Source organism: Passer domesticus, chromosome 3 (genome assembly GCF_036417665.1).
Source record: "Passer domesticus isolate bPasDom1 chromosome 3, bPasDom1.hap1, whole genome shotgun sequence".
Lineage (NCBI taxonomy): Eukaryota > Metazoa > Chordata > Aves > Passeriformes > Passeridae > Passer > Passer domesticus.
This window is the reverse complement of record NC_087476.1, coordinates 73,879,121-73,904,667: the sequence shown is the minus strand read 5'-3', so window position 1 is coordinate 73,904,667 and position 25,547 is coordinate 73,879,121. Positions and strand designations below refer to the sequence as shown.

At 41.9% G+C, this 25,547-nt stretch overlaps 1 protein-coding gene across 3 annotated transcripts; it reads right to left on the bottom strand.

Annotated features, from left to right (window-relative positions):
• Positions 1-11,595: 11,595 nt before the first annotated feature.
• Positions 11,596-24,871, bottom strand: DACT2 (dishevelled binding antagonist of beta catenin 2). 3 transcript variants are annotated; one of them, XM_064413965.1, is made up of 5 exons: positions 24,135-24,871; positions 18,312-18,444; positions 16,865-16,927; positions 16,640-16,768; positions 11,596-14,185 (listed from the first exon to the last, which is right to left on the bottom strand). In XM_064413965.1, exons 1-5 carry the CDS (start codon positions 24,657-24,659, stop codon positions 12,381-12,383), a joined length of 2,655 nt encoding a protein of 884 aa, XP_064270035.1. In that variant the 5' UTR covers positions 24,660-24,871; the 3' UTR covers positions 11,596-12,380. The 3 variants fall into 3 exon arrangements, with proteins under 3 accessions (XP_064270035.1, XP_064270033.1, XP_064270036.1); XM_064413963.1 differs by having other exon boundaries at positions 16,640-16,927; XM_064413966.1 differs by having other exon boundaries at positions 11,596-13,285; positions 16,640-16,927.
• Positions 24,872-25,547: the final 676 nt, after the last annotated feature.

Below are 25,547 nucleotides of genomic sequence, written 5' to 3'. Positions count from 1 at the left end.
GAGAAGAGCAGGGGCTTTGTCAACAGATAGCCAAAGAAGCCATATGAGGAATAATTATAATGTGACAATAAATTACTGACTGGGCTAAGGTTTGGTTATCCCAGGCACTCTGCACCTGGTACAATGGCAAAGCTGATTGGAAAACTGCTCTTCCCCAGTATTCCCATGCAAGTATGGGCAGCTTCCTTACTATTACCTAGACGCTCTGCAGCACACTGGAGAGAAATGGCAGTTTTAAATCAGTTAGTAGAGTGGAACACAAGCTATGTTGAGACACAAGCAGTGACCTTTTGACCATGTTTAGTGGTTTTTAACACTGTGCTGGAATGTACACTGAACAAAGAGACCAGTTTCTATGAAAACAGGTGCATTTGAACTGGTCAACCAAATACTGCTGAACGAAATAGAAATGCTACTGAGATTCCTGCCAGACCCCCTGGGTGGGAGCTTTCAGTTAAGACCAGAGGAAGCTATCTCTTGCATAGATACAGTTAATTCCTGTGGCACCCTATAGCTGAATGACCTGCCATCAAAAGCTGTCATTCTCCTCTGGCATGCAGGAAGATTGTCCCTTCCCATTCATATGTACACTAGGAACTCATGGAGTTTGCAGGAACTTGCTCTGAAGTTTGTTGTTATTTTTTTTTTTAACTATTGAACAATATCTGAATTACATTCCAGAGCAGAAACAAACATAGCAGTGCAACACTCAAAACTATTCAGCAATTTCCCTCACAAGTGCACCTCCTACTAAAGGAAAAAGTATGCCTGTTACCTTTATTCAGCCCATCCAAGGGAGTATCCTGCTGGTAAAATCCCTGTCTGTGGGCCCATATGCTTCTCCCTTTTAAACTTCTTTTCTTCAAGGTTTGCTTTTTTGTTTTTACTCTAAATTACATAACAGGGCTCCAAAAACTGAGTATGTGTGCATGGCAGAGTAAATGTTATTGTAAATTTAGCTACACATTTAGTATCAGCAAATGAAATGAGATACAGTACTTCATGCTTACAGTCCACTTTTTACATGGATGTTTGTGATAGGAAATCTGAATTCACTGCATGAAACTGTCTGTTTGGGTAAATCTACAGAGATAAATTACAGATGGTAATTCAGACTACTTCAAACAGTATAAAAATAAAGCAGTTATGTGAAGGAATTAGAATAGTCATACTTGTGGGGAGTCCCTGAAAAATAGGTATTTTTCCTGTTGATAGAGTATATATGGGACTAGTAGACATCCAGGCTACCAAAGACATACTTTTGCTTTCTGTTGAGCAGTTTTATATAAGTGGAGAATGAAGTATTAGTCATGCCTTGGATTTTGTACAAAAAACAAAATCTGAGATTTTTTTTTTTAACTTTTTGCTTCTTTTACTCTGAATTAAAGAATGTCTGGTATTTAACAGTCATTCAGAGAGAAAGTCTGTTTTGCCTTTTTTTTCTTTTCTTCTTTCCCCTAAGGAAAGAAAGTTTTCATTCCCTTTGTTTTGGAACAGTGTATGTCATATGAGTCATATGAGGAATATCCATTTTAAAAATTAGCTGGGCTTTTCAAATCCTGTGAAAACCAATTATGTGCAAATTCCCTTTGATTTGATTTAAGTGACTCCATAAGGTGCACAGGAATGGTAATCTGGCCTATTTGATTCTTTAACAGATTATTGAGCAGAATAGTAACTAAATGCCCAAAGAAAGAGGGACACATGCTAAAGTCTAAAAAGGTAGATGCTGCAACTTTCCAGACATTATTAGATATTACTGAGTTTTTTCAAGTCTGTTCAAGATTTAGTGCCTTCTGGAGTAAAAAATACTTCCTCATCTCTGCAAAAGCAGAGGAAGAAAGAAAAGCACAGCTCCAAGGGATTTTTAATGTAACAATTTTTGATTGATAGATTCCTGTTTTATTTCTTCATTCTTATATTAATCTAGGGTTTGGACATAATTTACAACAACATCACAACTCTATACTGTGCATGTGCTATGACTTGTATCATCTGTACATTTATGTGCTGTGTCTATCCTGAAACTCATTACCAGCATTGCCAGCACTCTCTAAGTGTCTTCTTTATTAAAATCTCCCCAAAAACATATTAATTCTCTTTCATTTCTTCCAGCAACTCCTTAGATAGCTCAGTGACATCTGTATACAATCAAGAGAAGCTACCCACACCCTCAGAAATCACCTTTGTCTAATCTGATGTTACTTATTCAAAAGTCAGGTATTGCTGAACTGAGTAATTTTGGCTTCTCACAATCAGTCCTTCCCGAAAACAATTCAGCCTACCTATCTGGGAGACCTTGTTTAGAATGAGGTAATTTCCTTGCTGGCATCGTGCTGTTCACTCTGCCGGCAATATCAGGTCTCTAGGAGACTAGTTTAGCCCAGATTCCTAAATTTCAGATGCTTTTAGACAGATGTAACAAATTCCTTCCTAAATCCATTGCTATTTGCCTTTAAGGCTTCCTCTAGCTTGCTGGGAAATTTTTAAACCTGCTTTCTTATCTAAGCATTGCTCTTCCCTTAAAACGGAAATGCCTTATAGGAAACAGAATAAACAAAAAGTTCATAGACTAAAGCTCAAAAGGATTATAGAAGGATTTAGTCTGACCTCCTGCATATTACAAGCCACAGACTACACATAAGACAATAAAGATTTTTTATTTTCTGAATGACAACATGGAAAATGTTACTTTTAATGAAAAGACATATTTTTATTAAAATAATGGAATACTTTTCATTGAAGCCAAATTTCTGGAAACATACAACTTCACTTTATAGTCTCTACAGAAAAAAAATCTTTATAGAAAAAGCAGTATATTCTTCTAGAGATTTGGTTTGATCTGGCTTGAACTCACAAACACTTACTGAAATACTAGAGGTGAGTGTAAAACATATAAATAATTTTGGCTCTGAATCTCCTTAAAAATCAGGTTTGTTTTGGGGAAGACTTAATGATCTATTTGCTTTTTTAAACATAGTTTAAAAAACAACTTCTCAGATGAATATTCAAAGGAAACCACAATCATTATCCACAGCCTTTTATTGATGGAAGGCAAGTAAATCATAGATAGGAGACTTTGTATCTCAAAGACAGACCTTTAGCTTTACAGGAACAAGATGCTTTTCCTACAGGCATTTGAGAAAGTGAGAGCAATTAAAACTGACGGTGGCATTGTGCAGCTACTCAGGCCAAACACACAATGACTGTATTATATACTACAATAGACACTTTATCTGTTGTATTCCTCTTAGTAATATATGTCTAGTGAAGACAGTAATTGTCCTAGCTGCCTTCCTTTTAGTCTTGTGTAAGTCTGTATACTTACACTATACACAGTAAATACTTACATATATATATATATATATATATATATATATATATATATAGTATAGCCTTTATAGTCTGCTACAGACTTGGCCTTCTTATACCTGGAAAGCTGATGTGATCTGAATCCATAGGGAAATACAAACAGTGGCTCTTTGTTGAAAACCACATTATCACAATGAATTTTATTATAAAATGTGATTTTATTCAGTGCAAATTAGGCTCAAATTGGTGTTGGAACATGCAAAAAATAGCATTCTGCATCAGATAATCAGGCAGTGTCAACCTCAAATTTAGAGAGAGGCCACTCAGGAAGTAAAGTCTGCAGTCACAAAGGAGGTAGTGTCTCTGCTTCTTAGCACATGTTAGGACAGACAGACAGACACCACAAGGCACAGAGCCTGGTTCTACGTGGCATGCTCTTACCTCTGAGCCTGCTGTGGCCATCAGAAAAGCCAGGGAAAGCATCGTGTAAAGGGGAAAGTGGGTGAAGATAGTTCTTGAGTTAGAGTATGTAATTATATAGGTAATGGTATAGAGAACAGTTTGTATAAAATAGATGTATTTTGTTTCTATTCTTTCTCATGGATGCCTTTGGAGATTCATCTCATACAAAAAGGGCTTGATATTCCTCCAGTTAGTAAAGGTGAAGATCACATATACCTATGTCAAGGAGCTGAACTGATATAGTGACTGAGGACACTGAGGGATGGTGTTAAGTGGGGTCATTCTCCCCTGCATTACACAGCTCCAGATGTGCCACCCGAGATGTGTGGTGGCTGCATTGCATGAAGTATATGGTTGCATCTGAAAAAAGGGACAATGGAGGACCTGTTTGTTGCCTTTTAGGTTTTGATTTCTAGGCCTAGCTGGATCATTCTCTACAGTAGCTTCCTTGCTTTCCAGGGAGTTAATATCCAGTGTCCCCAAATTACATGTCCCAGAGACAACATTACCAACAGGCATGAGCCGTAACAGTACATTTCTGCAGGCTGGTTGTGGTGAGATGGCCAAACATTTTTCCATTACAAGTTCTCTGCATGCTCTGAGGTTAAATTTTATAACCTGATGATTCTTCTAAAAAAAAAAAAAAAAGGAAATCCTCGAAGGAAAGTTCTTGGCTGCAGGCACAGGACACATGGCAGCCAGGGAGGTGACGAAGGCTGGGTGGAGGGGTTGGGATGCAGGAGCAGCCCAGAGGGAAGGTGACCCCCAGGCAGCTGACACCAAAGGCTGGGCTTGGGAGAGTGCCTTCGGCTGCAGATGATGCAAATGCATTTGGGATATTTGGCTCCTAACCCTGGTGTGTTTCCATGGTGCACACACTTTCCTGACAACCACATGCTATTACTTAATGTGGGAGGCTGCTGTGATTATATGCTAACCGTAGTGCTGGAAAATTATTAACCCTCCCATAAACAGAGCTTTAAAGTGTCCCTTTTTATCACCCTTCCTGCCTATCTTGCAGCTTGTCAGTCCTCTGTATTTATTTAGCACCATCTGTGGAGAGGTTTTCCCCTTGATTTGTAGTAACTTAACATCAGACTTTGAAATAGTTTTCCTCTCATCTCAGCTCTCCTGGAATTCTTCCTTTTTCTGGTTTTGTAGTTTTTTTCTGAAGCCCTCTTCATCTCGGGCACCTAGGAGACAACATGTGGGTTTTCAGCCTTTTTTGATTTGTGAGCTTCTAAAAATTTGTAATGTAAATTCATAGTTTGAATATGAATTCTTACCTTTCTTTGACCTTCTAGAAGCAGGCTGTACACTTTAAATACTGGTTATAAAGCTGCAGTTGTAGGCATACCAGTATTATATCAATTTCAGTGCCCCAGTGACAATATCCCCCAGGATGAAACATAATCAAAATCATAGAATCTATACATAATGTGAAGAGCTAGAAAAGCCATTATACAATCATACCCATTTTATTAGAGGTAATTTGTACATGTGCAACATAAGCCCACTTTTTTGAGTAAAAGGATCACAAATTTCTAACAGATAGTTAAATGTACATTTCAGATGATTCAGATTTCAGGTATAAATCAGGCAAGCACAGAGGAAGCTTTCCTGAACATCTTGGTATAACAAAAAAACCACCAAATTATTTTAAAGAAACTCAGCCCACTCCAAAGATGTATTTAAGAGAACCATCCCCAAAGACATTAACTTCAGCAGATGTGATTAATACAAAAAGGAGAATTCTCACAGTCTTAATTTTAATCACCAACATGTCGTTCTTTGTACCTTTCCAGTTTTGTGACCTTTTTTCTTTGGAAAATACAGTCAGAGGCAGTGACAAGACATAAAGTAGTCCAAAAACCCTTTCTGCATTGATTCCAATTGTGGACATAATCACATCCATCCATTCCATGAACTGCCTCTTTCCAAATATCTATATATAAATCTAATACTACGAAGATGTACGGCAAATTTCCATTTCAAGCAATAACTTCATAAACCTCAGTCCTTATGAAGAATAGAGAGTCCTGTGCCAAGGTGAAATTCTCAACAGTCAGAGGTCACAGTGTGGTTGATAAGCACCTTGTTCTTGCACTAATGCACAGTGGAATAGAAATACTAGGGAAACAACAGATACTGATTTGGTTATACACAGAAGGATTTGAGCAACACAGTTAGGGAGCACACAGTATAGATCGGGTAAATCTTCCCTTTGGGAATAATTCATCTTCATGTAGCCATTCCATCTGAGACAAGGAATTTGTTTAACTCAAATGATCTCTGAATAGGAAACTTTGTGTATGCCCGAGACATTAACTTCTTCCACTTTCTTGCCATCAAATAGGTTAAAAAGTGGCTTTCTGCATTGCATTTTTAAGACACAAACAATTTTCATCCTGATTGCAACTGTCTCTGCTCTTGCTCTTCTGTGTCTCTTGCTCTGCGTCTTCTGTCAAGTCAAATGACCCTTCTAATAAAGAGCATGAAAATGAACTTATGGTTCTCTTCATTGTATTCTTTGGGGAAAATTAAATAGAAAACAAGGGAAAGTACATAAAAACCCATACTGGCATTTTCTGCCAAGTTCTGTACAGCCAGACAGTGGTTAAACTCTTCATAACTGAACTTTTTGACTTTCATTAGTGAGTGAGCTAATAATCTTAGAAAATGTAAGATTTTATTTGTGTTTTGGCATTACAGTGGCCCGAACAGTCTTGAAGGAAAGCTTCAGTGTTGATGCTACAGCTTGCCTTACAGGGTGCAAGTTTAATTTCTAGATTCTTGCTGAAGCATAAGTCTTGTTGTCTGGAGAGTTAGTGTATCCACACTATTCCATCTTGTAAATTGTAGAAGAATTTGGTAGGGTCTCAAACATAATTTCATACCGCATGAGTTAGAATCTTTAGCTTTTTAAAATCATTTTTGGTACACTAAAAATGGAGAGAAAATATTGCATGTAAATGTAGGAGTGAAGGTTTGCAGTAATGCATATTTCCTCAGAGCAACTTGCTAGGCTGACATATGCATCTTGGGCTGAAAAGTAGGCATCCAGAATGATTTGACAGAGCTTTTGAGCAGATCCAGTTGCCCAAGTCTACTGGAACTAAGATTCTTCATTTGGGGCTTCTAAGACTACAATTTGGGTTCAACATTCCCTGATTAACCCTGTTTGATCTGTGGCCTTTCTCCTCTTGATTTGTAGCTTTAGGAGATCAGCAGACTGCTGATACTCTTTCAGTTTGTGTTTTGAAATCCAGAATAAACATGAAATTCCATCACTGAGTAAAGCCCTAACCATTTCCCTGATTCATCGCTAACACAGATGTGACATGGCAACAGCATTCTCCCCAGCCAAGACAGCCATAAACACAGTTACTTCCACAGACCTGCAGCACCTTCAAGAATGAAAGTGAGGTCTGAAATCTTCCTTATTTTCCGTCTGTCATGCCAATCATCCCACTTGCTGACATCCTGAGAAAAGCGTGATGAGGTTAAATGAGGTTAAATGAATCTGTGGAGTAGCTCTAATGACTTCCCAGGAATTGTGTCATGGGTGGATTTGATGCCCTCCATCCCTAGTTACAAATGCTAAGACAGGACAAACACTAGAATGCTTGGGGGAAAAAAAAATCAGTATTAGCTAACAAAAGTCTACAGGCTTTATTATCATAACACACAGAATTAAAGGAACTGACAGAGCCTGGACTTTTGCTCATTTCAGTTGTTATTCTGCTGATGTTCTGCATTGCAATATAAGCAGCCATACTGTGATAGCTTCAAACATAAGTATATATACCAAAGTATATATACCAAAGATCAAGCCTTAGCTGAGCATTTTCCTGTTGATCACTCTTCATCTGTAGCTGATGTTTCACAGTAGTTGTCCATACAGTGTAGCAGATAATGGTGGAACTACAGGTTTCCTTATAAGATACACACACACACACACACACACACACACATATATATATATATATATGATATGGGAAAACTGCCTGGATTATGTATTGGTGTCATTGGATGTTTGCATTCTTCACAGACAAGTTTCAGACATAGGACTTTTCCAGAATTATGACGTTCTTCCCTTCACATGATCATTCCAGCTGCTCATGTCAGGGCAGCTTCCTTGGGAGCATGTTCAGTGAGGAGGACTGAGTTTGTGGTCATGGAGCAATAAGAACTACAGCTCTCTGCAGGAGCAAGGGCTTTGTGTAGGGCTGAGGGGGGTTGTGCTTTAAAAGCTAAGCTGCTCTGTTCCAGTGAGCACAGCAGGAGTGAATCCTTCAGCCTGAGTGGAATTGTGAAGGGCTCAAAAGAGGCTGGAAAATGAAAGCCACTGCTATTGCTTCAGAAGATCAGCAGTAGGATAGTCCTTCCCTGGCATGCTCTTGGCTTGTTCCCTGTCAGACAGCAGCCACAGATGTCTTATTTTGCTGCACAATTCTTTGCCTAACTAGGGATTTTGTACTTGGTAGCCTGGAAGGACTCTGGATTGGACTCCCTCATCTTGGAGCTCATGAGTGATGAGCCTGTGGCGGGCTATGGGTGCTGGTGGCCCATATTTCAAGGGCAGCATCCAAATCACAGCACTGGCACATGAGCTGGGTGACAGCCCTAAGAGGATCTTAAAGAACTTAGCAAAGGCTGGTGGGGCTGGAACCACCAGAGCCCTTTGGTGCCATGCTCAGCCTGATTCATCTTGGCAACAACTCACTCCGCAAAGAGCTGCTGCTACCACCAGCCTTCTAGCAGCTCTTGGAGCACCTCGCTCCTTCAGCTCTCACCTTCAGAGCTTCAGACTAGGATGGGGAAGAAAACACAAAAGACTCCAGCATAGCCTTAAAATGTCCACTGGGCTCAAGTTCATCAGCATGAGAATCATCCACAGCTGCTTTTGAGACTTACCGCTGCTTTTCTTTTGCTCAGTGCCCTGACTGATGAGAAGTCATTGCAAATGAAGGTCTGAAGGTTGGTGTCTCTGATAAAACACCAGTTCTCGGACTCTATCCCATGGTTTGGGTAATGCATGTGTACTTCAAAATCTAGGATTGTGTCAAGGCCAAGAAAACTGGTAATTATCCAGTTCCAAAATGGTTTGTGCAATAAAAGGATTAACAAAAGTTTTTAAAATCATAATTATGATCTATTCTGCAAATTGCTTCTAAAGCTTCCTTAATTCCCTTTCTATTCTCTTCTTTACTTTCTTTTATTTCCATTGTGGTTTAGGAGCAATTTGCTCCTACACTGAAGTGTAAATGTCTGCCTAGGACAGAAGGAAACTGCTGAGCTGGCACATATATTTCAACAGTAGATGATTGTTTCAGGAGCCTTGGAGTGATGATAGATGCTAGCTCCTGCAACAGAAACTCTGCATAAAGCTGCTCTGAAGCAGCCATTAGATCTATACACTTGCTAATCAAGTCACAGTAAAAGTGCTAAACTTCTCACTCCCAAAGTTTATCAGGTTTGGTGCTAGACTTCTAATTGTATCATCAACTGACATTTTTTGCATTCTCTTGGGTCTTTATAGTACAAGAGTCTGTGAGGTAAAAAGGTTTTGTAGGTTTCTTCTGAAAAGGAAAACTAACAGTGAATCTTCTATTTTGTATGGCCATGATCCCAGGGATGGGCATCCTTTATTTTCATGATGAAGCTAAAAGATATTTTTAAGGTAGTTTTTTGATGTTTAGTACATACACATAAAAGAATAGCGCATCCGAGTCTTTACTGACATTTGTTGATTTTAAGTATGTTTCAGCTGTTTGCTTAGGTGGCAGGTATTCTGGGGTCCTGTCAGCACAGCTAGCCCAGTCTCCGATGAACAGAGGCATCACACTTGTACCCAGTGGTTATCAAAATTCTTGGTGTCCTTGCCAACAAAACACACTACAGTACACTGAACTATCATGTTTTTGTGTCAGTATACCTGACCTATTGGCTACCCGAGTCTCTTGCTGTTTTGCATTGTTCTATTTCTTCCCTCCAGAGCTCTGGTCCCAATGCAGTTTCTGCTCCAGCAGACGAAAGCAGTGCTTCCAATGGGCAGTGCTAGGGAGAATATCCAATGTCCTGCAATACAGAGGGGAAGCACCACCTGTTCTGCCCTCGCCAAAAAGTCACAGTTCAGTAGCATCACTGCACATAGCAATGCCTCAACACCTTACAGGAGGTTCTCTGCATTGCTGGGGTTCTCCAGCACCACAGGTTTCCCCTGGATCAAGTGTGGGCACATAATCGTATTTCTGTCAAATTAGCCAAAGCACAGAGTGATGTTTGGGCCAGCTTTATGCTTTTATGTTGAGTTTATGTTGGCTCTGGGAGGACAGAAGGTATCTGACCTGGCAGAAAGTGTGAGTCGTAGAGGCAATGATACCTCATCTGGCATAAAACCTGTCAGTACAAAATTAAGTCATCATTTTTCTTTATTTGAATTGGCAGCTTAAGTTCAGTCTGTATCAGCACTTTCATCATGTGTCTGGCAACATTTCTGAGGGAGTATTAACAGCCCTAAAGAGGGATTTACTGAGTCGTGGGACCACAAACTTATTGTTTAAGCTTACTCTGATAAAAATGCAGGGAGCTACTGGGTGGCACATTTTACCAGGTTTCAGAACACTCCTACCCAGAGCAGTTTTCTACTTAAGAACAATTTCCTCCTTCATGAAAAAAACACCCTCAAAATTCCTATCTAACCAATAAACCCCACCCCAACACAGAAAATCTCAGGATTAAAAGATCATATGTAACTTTTGACACACTCCCCCAAATGAAACCTTTTGTGTAAATGGAAAAAAGAATCCTTTCATGGTGTAGAAAGTCAACAAAGCATAAATCACTGTTTTATTTGTTCTGTTGCTAGACATGCTGAACAAGAACCCACTGCCAGACCTGTGAAATTCTCCAACTAATCCTACCAGAGTGATTATGTCCAATGCTCTTGGAACAATGAAAAAATGTTCAAACTGACTAAAATGCAATGTTTTCCTAGTTACAGTAAGGATGATGTGCTAGCTAGAATACTTGAATTAAATGACTTTACATACCTTTTACTTTTCTCTTTTTCCACAAGTTATTTGAAAATTGAGTGGTTTCAAAACATAAACTAGCTTCTAAATAGAAGGCATTAGGTGAAAGCTGTCTTTCAATATTTGTTTGCTACTGAATCCTTGGAATAAACAATCATTCTTTTACCCAGTTTCTGCAAAGCACTTACTTTTTGTTTCAGACCCAGTTCAGGCAGTTGAATGAGGTAATGCCTACATCTCCTAGGCTGGGAATGTACTCAGATTGAGCACTGAAATACGGTAGGAGGAAAATACCTGCTCTTTTGTAAATTCAGGGTGAACTTCAGCTCAGTTTCCAGACTGCTGTGCTCAGAGGAAAGAATTAGGGCTGCTTGTCTGAACACAAAAAATTCATTTTGTGACTTCTTTACAAAATGACTTCAATTTAGACACTGATATAAAACTTCATATCAGTGCCCTTAAATGCATTCAAAACATTACGTATACATAAATATTTTAAAGTTTCTTCTGACAAAATTGCATCACTTTAAGCGAGTCAGTTAAAAACTACCCTATATAAATATCAATATAAATACCATTTTCAAATCCTTCCATTTAGAAGCAGGTGCTGAAAAAGCTTTCCTGAGGTAGAGGGTGAGCAGACCCTGGTTATGACTGAGCTACAGTTATCCTCTGAAAATATAAAAGAACCCCTCTGCACAGTGATCATAAAAACACAGAACTGTCTCATATCATAGACCAGAATAATTTTTTTCAGACATCAGACAAGCATAATTTTCAGAAGTACATTAAATAGTATTTATTGAGTTTGCAATTTCAGGGGCAAAACTATTATCTCAGTCCCAGCTAATCATACACTGTGGCATGTGGCCCTCACATTCTTTCATCCATTCAACAAATGAACAATAACATGGAAGATCATAAAGAGGGGTGTTGAAAAAACAACCCTATGCTATTTTGGAAAAAAAAAAAAAAATGAAGCAAACCAAAATCTTGTTCTTATTCACAAATACACCTGCTTTTTTGATTAAGCATACTATGTTTTTATGGAAGAACAGACTCATCCTCCTGATATTTGGGAGAAGGTATGGGATGGCTGATCTGAAAATAAAGCTATGTAAGAAACAGAGCTTTTCCATATGACCACAATAACAGCTAGATGGGTAATACAGACTTCAGACTGCAAGAGGGAAGTACATTTTCTTCTTAGCAAGTCTTAATATCTGGTCTGATTCTGTGCGAGCATATGGTTAAAAAACCACCAATGGCCTACCTGTAAAATCTTATGGGGAGGTTCTTTTCATTTTCACCATGGTAACCCTTCTGGATAATTAAAAAAGTCATCACATAATATACACAGAGATTCATATTTACAGAATAAATGGCAAAAGAGGGTATTACATACAGTGACATTTATGTCCAGGCATTAACAAACAGATCCCTTGTGTAGACTCAGGGATTATTCAGAGCTCCTTTAAGAAAGTCCTTTTCTCTGCATATGAGTTCTTTTATTTTGCAAATGAGAGCCATCAGGATGTCTCACTGTAAGAAATAGATGCTTGTTCTCCCTTACACCATGGTCATGACCTTCAGAGAGGCAGGTTGGAACCTCCTTATCTTCTTCTTTAGTGCCTTTGAAGCTTTGATACGACAGATTTTGGGCACTGGAGGAAGAGGCTTGGAAGAGGCCTGGACAGTCACGGATTGTCTGACTGAACCTTCAGGCCAAATCAGCTCACTTTCATCCCCCACATCGTAGTCAAGAGCAAGGCTGCTACTGTTACTGCTGCCATCCCAATCACCTTCACTGGATTCACTGTCCCCAAATCTGTTGGTTGTGAAATCACTGACCTCCCCTTCGCTGGTCTCTGCAATGGTGGAATGAAAGAGGGAAGCACACTCTGCAGAGTACTCAGAGTGGTCTGACTCGCTTTTGGCGCAATCTCCGTAGTGCTGACCCTTGGAGTGAGCCCTCATGCTGACAGTGCGCAGGACGCCAGCTCTCCCCACTGGCTGCCTTGGCGCTCCTGGGCCAAAGCTGTAAGACAGGCTGGCCGGGTGGGCCTTGGCAGAGATCTCCACTGTGGACTGCCACTTGCGCTGCTTCTTCCTGTTGGCCGTGTCTGCACAAGCTGCTTCCAGGGAATACAGTGCATTGGCAGAGGCTCCGTAGAGTTCTAGCCTGGATGGCACAGTGGGGAGCCTGACCTGCACTGGGAACAGACTCGACTCTGAGCATGATCTGCCAGCCATGTCACCAGAATATGAAGGTCTCCGCATGAGGCTCTTCAGTCCTTGTGGTCTTTGGAGCTGATTCCACTCAGCAGGCAGCTTGGTGGCCCCATGAGACCCTCTCACCTTCTCCATGCAGAAGGCTTGCTTCCCAGGACGAACGACTTTTTCACTGTTCCTCCTCTTTATCTTCACTGCCTTTGTTTTGGAGCTGGCAAACTTTACCCGGACTTGATGGGATTCTGCAGGGACAAAATGAGCATGGACAAACTCAGCTTGTGCCACTCGTTCACGACCTCCAGTGTAAGCCAACTTGGCATTGCCACACCTTTGTTTTTTGGATGGCAGTTTTTTGGGTGGGACAGCTTTAGCATTCCAGGTGTCTGGGCTAGAGTTCCCTTGACACAGCTGTGAGTAGGACAAACTGTGCTCCATGCTGCTCTCTGTTTCTTCTGCCAGAGGAGAGCCCCTTGTTGCTGACTTGGCAGGATAACAACTATTCACAGCTGATGGCTCTGTGTCAGGCCCAGTGGATGACTGCTCATCATTCATACAGCTCATGGTCTCCTGCTGCTTGGCACATTCCCCCTCTGGCACCTCTCTTGATAGCTTCCCTTCAGCTTTGTTACTCTCCAGAGAACTTGTCTGTTTTTCCAGCTGGCTACTGCTGCTGTTAATTTTCACTCCGCCGGTGCTGGGGGTTATAATGAGTCTCTGGTGCATTGCAGCTGGCTGGCTCTTCGGTAAAACCCACTCACTGGCCTCAGCCCGACTGCTCCCTTTGCATCTCGTCAGCTGCAGTAATTTATTGATGTAACCCCCTGGCTTGACCTCAGTGGTTGGCCTAGTCTTAATCAAGCTGGGACCTGTTGTACTAGGCATAGGTTTGCTGGGAGGAGCTTGGAAGTCTGATTTTGGAGATGTTCCCACCAGGGAGAAAAGGGGACTTTGTAAAGCCACTGCATGGAGGGGGCTAGGGTAACGATACACATCTATGCCATTCTTGGAGACCAAGTCATTCTGGAATTTGGGGTCCATGCTGAGCAAGTGCACATCTCCATTATTGCACAGAGGCAACATGGATTTAGGATCCATTTCTTTCTGAAATCTAGTGTCTGCTGGAATGAGCCTTTCCAAGTCACCTATATAGTGGATGAAAATAAACAACCTAATTAAATCACAGACAATTATAATCAACCTGGTTCATGCTAAAAGTGCTGTATCAGAGAGATGTGATAGCTTTTACTAAAATCAGTAGCATGGATAAAGAAAGTAATTTCAGTCTTCCAAGGTCAATTAATTACTTCAAAGCTTTTATCACCTAAGCATAACAGAATTTAAAATGCCTTTTAATGCCAATAATAAAACTCCTACCTGTGCAGGAAATTTAAACTGTGCTACTTGGGTGAAAGTAAATCTATGCATGTACAAAAAAAATCCTCAGACCAGCAGGAACCCAACTAGACAAAACCAAGGGATTACCTTTATTTCTTAGCAGAGAAGCCATAGAAGAATGAGAAGAATCTTTATTTTCACAGAGGAAAAAAATCTAAGGCTAACTACTCAGGCACCTGGGAAGTGTAGTCCCTGAAGATGACATTTATAGACACCAACTCCTATCTCTTCTATTTTGGAGTACTGCCAAGGGTGCTGTAATTTACTTTTCTTGAGTGCAGCACCCTCCTTCCAGCAGCATCTCCTATGCATTGAGAGGAGAGGCTGTGTTCTTGTGTGAAGCAAGGTTCTTCCACCCAGACATGTCATTCAACAGAGCACTAAAGTGCTGTGTTACCTCTGAGAGCAAGAATTCTGGAACGAGTTAGCTTGGATTTCTCTGTACTACAATGCAGACTTCAGTGCCAACAAATCCTCAGTTAACCAATTTCGTGGGCGCTTCATGCTATCATGAAACTCAACCGTCACATTAAACTGCATCATTCACAAACTATGTGAATAGTCACATGATGACCATTTATGTCCTGTGAGAGGAAGCTTTTAAAAGACCGCAGAATTCTGGGGTGGTCTGCAGTGTCCCACCTATGCACAGACCTGCCATGACAAAGGTTAGGATGACAACATTAACAACCTAATTTTATAATGAAAATTCTTTAGGAAATTGTTGGCAGTGTGTAATGCTGCGTTCTTTTGCAAACAAACAGGAAGGAGTCAAAAGCATGTTGTGATTGCAATATCTCAGCAAGCTTTGCTTGCCAATGAAAGAAAAGGCAATTGGTCTGTACTTGCAATTTCATCTAAAGAGAAGAAAAGATAAATTTCTTCCCCTCTCCAAATGATAATTTTCTGAAATAAAATCTTGCTTCACTTCCTGCAATATGGTCAACTTTAGAAGAATTGTTTCTTCAAGGCTATACCCACTGCTACCCCATTACTTTTGTTTTTCACTGTGAAGGAAGCAAGAGGCTTTAGCCAGGAAGAAGGGCTGAAGGAGGTCTGAAGTCTCTCTCCCATACCCCTGCTCAGTATCAGCTATCCCTTTTTGTGTTAGTCTATATGAAAAAAAAAACCAACAACAAACCAAACATACAGCCCTGGAGTCTCAGCAACATGTTTTAAGGCAGGAAAGTTTCTGAGAGAGCAAAATATGTGCAATGAGAACATGGAAGCCATGGATCAGTAAGCTCAGCTTCATCCCCAGCCTTTGACAAGCCTTGAGAAGACTTTGCTTTTATGCTGTAATTACTGTCATCCCTTCAGGTGTGTCTACACACCTAAGTATAGAATAGGTGGTCTTTGTTTCTCTTCCAAGCAAGCCAGAGGTGAGTTAAGCTCAGGTCAAGTAGCTGTGGGAATGATTCCAGAGTGGCACAGTACTTGAAATGACATTCCCCATAGCTTCTCTGTTTCTATAACAGAACGGCTACACATCTTGCTGGATCACTCTAATACCAGATTGCTTTGAGACTATGGAAGAATCTGTGGTAAGAAGTGATATGATGTCACTTTACAGAAGGTAAACAAGAGATCTGGAATATTAATAGACTTGTCCATTTCGTTGAAGGTATGATGCAAATTCATGGCTGATCGACTTTTAGGCTCCTGCCTGCTCTCTAGATAGTCAGTTAACTTTTGGCATTTTTTGTCCCTAACTGTACATCATAAATTACGAAAAAGAGTCATTGTGTGAATCAAGATTAATTTGTGTAAATTTTGTGTAAATTTTGAGTTTACTTGAAATCCTTCATACATCCCTGCATTTTCACACAAGGTATTTCAAATACTGAAACTTAAGAAAAATATCTCAATACTCTTTACAATTTTATCTAGAGTACACTAGAGTACACTAGAGTATTTTTCCATTTCTAAATGCATAGGTCCTCCTATTTGTTACTGTCTCATTTACATATTTTTTATTGATTCATTCTAGTATTTGTTACTGTTTAAAAGTATCAGGAGTATGGAGACACGGGGAAGTGGGACAGTAAACGGTTTGGCTTTGTGGTTTTGATCCACTTTCACTTTGTGTATTGAAAATGAGAGCTATATATTAATTACACATGGCTAAACAAGGTCCTAAGAGTAATAACCAGCAATCTGCCCTTCTTTTGAATGAAGTACCCAGTTCTGCTATCAATTACCTGTGGAAACAGGCCTTGGTCTGGACCTGGCAGGAGTCCCAGAAACATCTCTGCTAGCTGCAATCCGACCTCCATCGCTGACATAGGTTCCCTGCTGTTGGAAGCTGGTGGTGTGCACAGTAGTTTCATCTGCAGATTTGGGTCGGTAATCAAACACACTGAGCCTCGTTTTAGGGTGTTGAGAGCTGGGTAAGAGACTGGTATGGGATGAGGAGATAGACTCACTGTACACAGAGGTGCAAGAATTGGAGAGTGAGCAAGAACCACCATCACTCAGGTCATAGAATCCTGCAGTGTTAAAATAAATAGGACATATTGAATTTACAGCAACTAAACATGCTCTGCAGAGGAAAAGTGCAGAGGAAAAAATAAATCTTCATTTGCCACAAGCCTAAATTTATGATCATTTATTAAGGTAACATCAACAGAGGTATACTCTAATTCAACCAGCCTTCACTGGGCTTCTGCATATTTACTTAGGCCCTGAGCCAGCTTGGCACACACATGCCTGTTCTGAGGGTGGGATGGGATGAAGTGCTGCACCATCATGCCCAGTTCTTCACTGGGGAATGTCTTTGGGGATTATGATGCAACTGGTGTAAGACAGGGGCCTCCGACACTGTTGTAACTTGTACTAGGTGCACACAAGCATGGATTGGATGAGTGGATTGGTTAGAGCAAAACTAGCCTGTGATCAGAGCTGCCAAGTCTATGATAGCTGAAATGTCTAAGGGCAGAGAATGGAGACTATCTTCTCTCTCCAAGTATTGAGATTATTTCCAGTAATTGTGGAAGCATTAAGAAAGGCTTTGTATAAATTCGAGGTAGGAAATTTTATTATTCCTCTCTAGAGCAAAGACGGAATATTTTCTTTTGAACTATGTGCATGTGCCTAAATATACAACTCCTGAACTTAAACACACAACAGAAACTTGCACTTTTTACATGCCCGCTAAGTACCAGGCTACAAATCTGTATGCTGTATGCAAAAAAAAAATTTTAAAAATCTCCTTGTCTCACTGAAGACTTGAGGCTTTGCAAAAATTCTGTTTAGAAGAACTACTTTCATTGTCTCTGACTAGATAACAGAAACCGGTTTTGACAGAAATCCTAGCTATAAAAGTCTGCAGTACAGCTCTGTGAATCAGTGCAGAAACCTGATACCCAGTATCTTTCTATGAGACGTTTACTCTGTTGGCATAGTTTTTCTCAGTGTCTTTTAATAGTGCTGTTTTGCTTCTACATAAATTCATTTAACAGGAACACTGCAATAATGATTTTCAAAGCCCTAGTGAGGTTTAGAACCCTTCCTGGATTCAAGCAGAGTGTCGATATTGATTTTGGTTTCCACTTCTTTTAAGTACTCTAGCCATTTTACCAATGGTCATTCTACACTGCACAAGGTAATTAATAAATAAACCTGTCTCCTTCTCCTTCCATGCGTGGCTACTAGGTTCATTAAAAAAAAAATCCAGAAAGTGAGCACTTTCCAACTAAATCAAGTTTGCAGGAAAATTCCTAGCAGGTCTGTGAGCTCCCAGATGTCTATTATCCACGTCAGCCATGGGGCACTGTTTGTGCCAAATAATACAGACAGTTTTGCTTAGCTGTTGACACTCTTCAGTTCTCCTAGCACCATACTCCTAGGAATAAATAGTCAAGCACACATTACCTGAGCTGGGCCGGCTGTCACTATCCAAGTATTCACTGGAGCTCTTACTGACGTCCAATTTCAGCTCACTTATTCGCTGGTCTAGCTGATCCAGGTGGCTTTTCAAGCCAATATCCTGTCTCCTCAAACGAGACTAAATCAAGGGAAGAAGGAGGTAATGAAGAATAATCAGTTAGAATCTCAGCAGCAATGCATGAATTCAGGCCATCTGTGACAGCAAGAGTCTATTCTCATGAAGTGTTTTCCTTAGCTAGGGACTGTTGCAGTTGGCTCTCTGTAATGAGACTGAGCTAATGGACAAGGACAAAACATTTAGTTTCTTAGTATATACTGTCTTCTAGCTAAACATGTTCTCAAAACTCGCTCTGAAGGTACTTATTTTAACTTTTGGCTTTCTTGTTATACCCATGGCAGGAACTGTATCTCTAAATAGGACAGAAGTCTTTTAACTTATTAACATATTCTTATTGCACCACACTTTGCCATACACTGCCTCTGAGCCCAAAAGGAGATAAACGTTATGGATTGTCTGCATGAACTCTTAATATCTGGCAGATGAAAGGAAACTACTGTGGCTGAGGTATCTTATTGCCCTACCAAGTAAAGGCAGCATTCCCACTCTAGTAAAACCTCGGTTTTGATGACACATCTTTATAGTTGAAAGGATACACTGCAAGAATTCTGACATCTATTTCATTGTAGGTTTTCCCTGTTTGTCTTGTTGCCAGATATCTCCACCCATTTCCTGAAAGAAGATGGCATTTGAATATGGTGGGGAAATTACTGTATTTAAAATAAATGGTGAATAATCCTTCAGAAGCCAGCAACTAGATCTGTTGCCTACTGCAATCACTGACCAGGCTGAGCTGAGGTAACAGCTCCTGCAGTTGCTCCCTCAGTATTTATGCCATCAGCTTGGCAAGGCAGATGGCCAAGTGTGAGGTACCAGCCAAAGAATCACAGTTGTTTCTGTCACAAACTTCTCATGAGGCACCTGGCAAATTATCTAAAGCCCTGTCACTATTTAGGCAGCTTCTAATTATATCACACCTCACCATCCATCCTACAGTACTTTATAGAAAGGTGGTCTCTTGAAGTAGGTTGTAAAGTTGTGCTCAATGCCTTCAAGGGGATGGGTTTCCACTCAATAATGATAAGAAAAACATTAAGATTCTTCTTCATGTGTACATTTCATATTTAAAACACAAGTGGAAGTTCTAGAAGCATTTCCAACCTCAAATATATCAAAATAAAAAATCTAGGTTCCTTGAACCAATTAAAGTATCTTAAAATTAAATGACATCAGAAAATCAAGATCAGTATGTGGACGTTTTTGCCTCGTTCCTTTTGTACAAATTATTCAGCTTTTAACATTTGCATAGGTTTCTCCATAGCTATAAATACTAAAAGAAAAGAAAGTTAAGATCCTAAGGAAATCAGTAAATTATTAGAAATTGTAAGGAAAAAAATTACAGATGCCCTGAGTTTCACAAGAGAACTCTTGAGGCTGCTGATGCTGCTGAGAAGAAAAAAAAAATCTATTTTTAGCATGCTTTTAAAGAGAACTGGAGGAACATATAAGACACAAGAAATAAAGCCCCTTTTTGTTAGTCACACACACACTCAAGAGGCTCATTACTGCTTTCTAGGGAAATCCATAGTGATTTTCCGATTTCCCTCTTCCTGTTTCACATAGACAAAAAAGAAAGGAAGAAATGGATAATAAACAAGATTTTCTATTCCAACTGAATGATGGATATATGATCTCCTCAGTACTTCTTTATTTCATGGTAAAAAAGCAAAACCATGCCATGCCTTCTTCAATCCCACCTACTCAGGAAATCACAAAGTTTTGTTTCCATGGCTGGAATTAATTGCTTAATGATTAATGTTTTGCCAGCCAATCCCTCAGTCTGTGGTTTCTGATTAATGACAGAGAGGCCACAAGGCTCTCAGGTATTCAAACATTATTTATTATACCTCCAGGTTCTGTCTGTGCTTTCACAGCATTTTAACCAACACACATGATTTACGCCATCATTTTTAACCCTTTTATGGTGCCTCACACCATTGGGTTTTCATGTTTCCAGCTACTGACCCAGCTTTGATCCTTCAGTTAACTACTTCTGAACTTTAAGAAGAGGGGCATTCCTCAAACTATTTGGATAAGAATGCCTTTTCCGGTGTGTTTGTTTCAAGCTGTTATCGCTCCAATATCCACACTGGGCAGCACTCAAAACAGTAACCCCTAAATACACTTTTCCTCTATTCACAACATGAATTTTACATGTAACAAAACCTTGCAGGTAAAACCATCTGTTTGCTTTGGGCAATGCAGCTGTGAAGAATTCTGGACACTGCATAGTGTGGGACCAAACTTTCCCAAACAACATGTACTATCAATGGACTACAGTTTTGGGGAGGCAAATCTGGAGTATCATCATACTACCCATTTTTCAGAAGGAAGAACACTATCTGAAAAGCAGGCTCCTTTACATCAACACAAGCAGGCACCCCAAATCAAGGTACCAAAACCTATTGGTCATACTTGACTATTCTTCTCAACTGTTAATCTCTTCAAAGTCAAAGGGGAGCTGTTGAAACTTCTTGGTTATAGATTAGCATCCTATAATTCTATTACTCTGACTTCATTATGGAATGCACAAAACATAGCATTCTTTTCTAGTTTTGCCCACACAGTCTTTTTTTAACTGATGGTGCAATGCAGCCAGTTTCAGAGAGAAATTACTATCATCTATCCCAGACACTTGTAATAGAGCAAGGTAAATTCCTTCCAGAAGGACTTCTCTCAGCTGACACAATTTTGTTATTTAAAAAAAAAAATAAAATCCATGGTTTAAAAGATGTTTTCTTCTATTTAAAATTATCTAAAGGGAAAAAAAAATCTGTGTAAAATGCAGGGTATCAAGTGTTTGTTTTTATCTCTTCAGTATAATATGTCCCTTCTCACATTTTTGTAATATCATAAACCACCTGAAAGCTTGCAAAACAAAATAATTAGATTCCAAAAAAATAAAATAAGGTTTATAAATATATCCTCTGGGGAAAGAGCTGAGAACATACTGGATGTTGCAGCTTTCGATAGCTACCTACACTGACAGCAGTCATAGATTTCTTTCTTTGCATTAGCCTGAATTTGCATCTCTTCTTTTTCCTCTTTGTCATCATGATACAGTTTGGCTAACAGAAGCTTAGCACCTTCAGGATCTCTGAAAGTGGGTGGCATCACTTAACTCTGTTCCTCTTCTGCTACAGAACTGACCCCACCTGCACTGTAGTAATTTGCAGTTGCCAGAAAATACCTTGGCCACCAAAAAGAGCCATTGGTTAGGGCAAAAAAGGGCATGACTGCTAGGGGTAGCAGACTGCCTATAGAAGAGTGCTAGAAGGCCAGCTGATCACTGTCCCTGGTAAATGTTGAGAAGAGACTGAGATTCTAGAATAGCATCCACACGTGCTGCCTACAGCATTTGATGGTTCTGTTCCATTATTCCCAGTAGTCAGACTCAAGTCCTTAAGGTTTCTGCCTCTGCTCTCCTGTTTCTCACCCTACCATTATAGAAGAAGCCTGGCTTGACTTTTTATCTGCCTTGTTTCCATTGCTAAGGTGCCTTGAGCCACTTTCAGCTGACACAGCTTTCTCATTTTATGTTGTGAGGGCCAAACTTTTTATGAATTAAACTGTGACAATGCTAAAGCTCAGGGCTACAGTCCTCCTTGCAATCTGGAGCAAGGTGCACTGCAAGGAAAAGTTACATTTACACTGTTAATGAGTTTCTCAATCTGAAAGTTTATAGAGCAGCAATCACATACTGTACCCTCCATGGGCCAACAACAACAGTTGCTGAAGACATATCACTTATTGAGCAATGCTATGCTCTGCATTTTCTGTTGCTTTCAGTTTTAACTTCATTTCCTGCAATCATGAACAGAACTTTCATGGGTTTTAAGTGCAATACACTGCTCACGAGTCACCAGGAAAGTTTTCAGCCTCTGGTCACTGAGATCCTAAAAAAAAGAAAAGCCTCTTTTCAACTGGGTTTACTTTGTTATTAAGGAAATTTGAGGTATGCACCTCTACTCAGATACACATCTGCAATTTGCAGGGGGAAAAAAACAATAAAACTACCAGGAGGCCTGAACAGTACAGTTTGAAAAGCCTCCAGGAGCCATGGGTCAATCAGAAGAGCTCTGTATTACTACTTTAAGCACAACTGTATTTTTGCTGAAGAACCTGTACCTGGATTTATGTACTTCTGAGTCATTCTTCTGAAACTTTATGAACACTTCCTTCCCAGGCATCCCAAGAGACACGTTTCCTATAATTGCACTGGCACCTACTGGTGAAATCTGTCCCTCTCTGGAGGTGTGCAGTTATTCTTGAGTCCACTCAACACATTTCTGAAGGGAAGCAGTTAAAGGGTAGCCTTTCTTTCCTTCCATTTTAATGGCTAGTTTCTCCCACATTCTTGGAAAGCCTTGTAAGGTGCAAGTAAAATTCTGACAAATTAATCTTCTATTTTAATTTGAAAAATATTGTGACAAATGAGTAATTACAGCACAACAGCTGACTTGAAAAGAAGTGCAGTCACTATGATCAGAGCTCATTGTGTGATCCTGTTATCCCACTGGCCTCAAACAGGCAATAAATGCCTTCAATTATTTTGCTCAATTAAAAAAAAAAAAAAAGTAGAGCCATTAGTTAAGACTATCAATGACGGGTAATCAAGTGGCTGTCTGTCCACTTGTCTTGTACTTTCTTAATTTAATCAAGATATGCCTGCTGCTGTGTTTTCACACAGTGGTGGCTAGGTTTCCCTGAAGGTTAAAGCTCATTTTATCCTGAGATGCTGCCTGAGAAAGCTGCCTGTGGGGAGTGAATAACCGTTCTGTTTTCACACCTGATGGATAACTGATGGCCAAGACTTGCACCAGTACAGTGAGGGAAAAGATTCTGAACTGAGTTTACTGAAGTGTGTAATTGCCTATACTAGAGATTAAAGGCCTTTACGCTTTGACTATTGTCTCACCTATAAAACTCGTTTCAGCTACAATTCAGAATTGCTTTTTAGTTTCCAAAAAAACCCCTGTGTGAGTGGCCGGTGCAGCCACTTCAAATACAAGGTCTGGCATTCAGTTATTCTCTCCTTTTGATCACACAATGCGTGGAAAGAACAAAGTACTCCCGTCCCACGAAGCGTTTCCTGGCAGACCGACTCCCACTGGCGCACAGCCGCTCGGGCGCACACCGGTGCGCGCTCACAGGTGGAGGCGCAGAGGTGCGCGCGCACACACCCACCCAAACCCCCGAGCGCTTATGCAGGTGTATCTCGGCCCGCGTGTCTCTTGATCTCCTATGCAAACGGCTGCTGCCATTGAGAGCTGAGGGCAGTATTACAGAAGTTAATCATCGCCTACTCCTCGGCTCCGATGAATGAGCTGTGCCGGGTTAACAAATTCTCCCCAGCGCTCCCGATGGCACGGCGCCCGCCGCCAGCACTGCCCGCTCCGTGCTGCCCGGGCGAGCCCAGCCTGAGCCGCGGCAGCGCCCGCCCGCTACAGCGGCTGTGACCGCCCCCGGCCCGGCCGCTCGCCCCTGCCCGTGGAAGAACCGCGGCCGGCCGGGCGGGAGCCGCGGCTGCAGCGCCCCGCGGGCCCTCGGTGCCGGCACGGCGCCGGCGGCTGCCGAAGGGGAGCCGGGAGTCTGACAGCCCAGGGCCGCTTCCGCCCGCCCGCGCTCGGCAGCGCGGCTGGGCTCACGGAGCCGGGCAGCGGGGCGTCCCGTGCACCGCGGTCCCTTACCAGCTGTTCCTTCAGGGCGGAGAGGGTGACCTCCAGACGGTGCTCCTTGATGTGGGTGGACAGGGGCTGCTGTTCTCCGCCCGCCGCCGGCCGCTGCGGCATGGCCAGGGCGGCCCGCACCAGCTCCCGCTGCTTCTCCCGAAGCACCTGGAGCTCCTGGAGGCCGGCGAGGGCCGCCTGCAGCCTCTCGCCCACCCGGCCGCGATCCCAGCCGCCCGGCCGTGGGGCGCCCTGCAGCATCGTCAGCGCTGGGCCGCGACAAGGGCCATGGCAGAGGGGCAGCGGGGAGGATGCGGGGCTGCTCCCGCTCCGGGCCGTGCCTGCACTGAGGTCCTCTCGCCCCCCTCCGCCGCTGGCACCGGAGAGAGTGAAGCGGAACTGTAGCGACTCCTGCGATTTTGGAGAGAGGTGGGGACGGGGGAGGGAGAGAGGGAGGGCGTGAGCGAAGGGAAGCGGCGGCGGCTCCAGGCAGTGCCGAGGCCACCTCTCGAGTGGATACGCGGGGCGAGGAGCCAGCGCTCCCATCCTCCGCCCCGCGCGGGGGCGGCTCCTGCCTGCCCCGTCCCTGTCCCTGCCTCTGCCTGGGGGTCTGCCCTCGCCTCGTCCTCCCCCCCAGCAGCGAAAAGGGCTGGGGTGCCCGCCCTCTCCCGACAGAAGCAGGGGCTGGGAATCGGCACAGAGCGCCGGGGTGAGAGCGCCCGTTCCGGCCGGAGCCGTCCCCGGAGATGCTGCGGAGACCGGAGCCGAGCCGGTGTCCTCATGCTGCCACGTGTAAATTAAAGTGATGCGAGGATATGGTAAGAAGAACGTGGCGCTTGTGACTCTATCCCTTCTCCTCCTGGCTGGTGGTGCCTCCTGCCAGTCACAGGCACAGCACCAGCACCCATCTTGTTCTCCAGAAACCGACCCAACTGGGATCTCATTGTACAAGTCTTGTACTGAATTGTTGATTCTCACTTTGGAAGCAGGGCAGGGTTCTGTCTTGTGAGGTCAAGATGTAGTTCATTACCCCCATAAGTCATTTGAAGGACTCAGGATGTGGTTTGAATTGGACATGAAAGCACAGTTGGCCAAGGAAATTCAAGACTGTGGTGCTGTTGCTACCAAGAAATGTCAGCATTTAAAGCTCCCAAGATAGGCAGCTGCAGCTTCTTCAGAGGTAGATGCTTACAGGCAGCAAAGACAGAATGCATAATCTGTAGTGATGCACCAGGGGACAAGAAACCCTGATAGCAAGAATCTCATGAACACAGTCAAGACTATGCTACAGGAGACATAATTTTTCTGCTGCCTACACAGAAATAGGAAGCATCTACATATCCCAAGATCACTGTGTGCCACATTCTTGATTGATGTAATGTCAGGAAAAGTGTATTATTCTCCATGAAGAATTCTCCAGAGATCACATGCAAA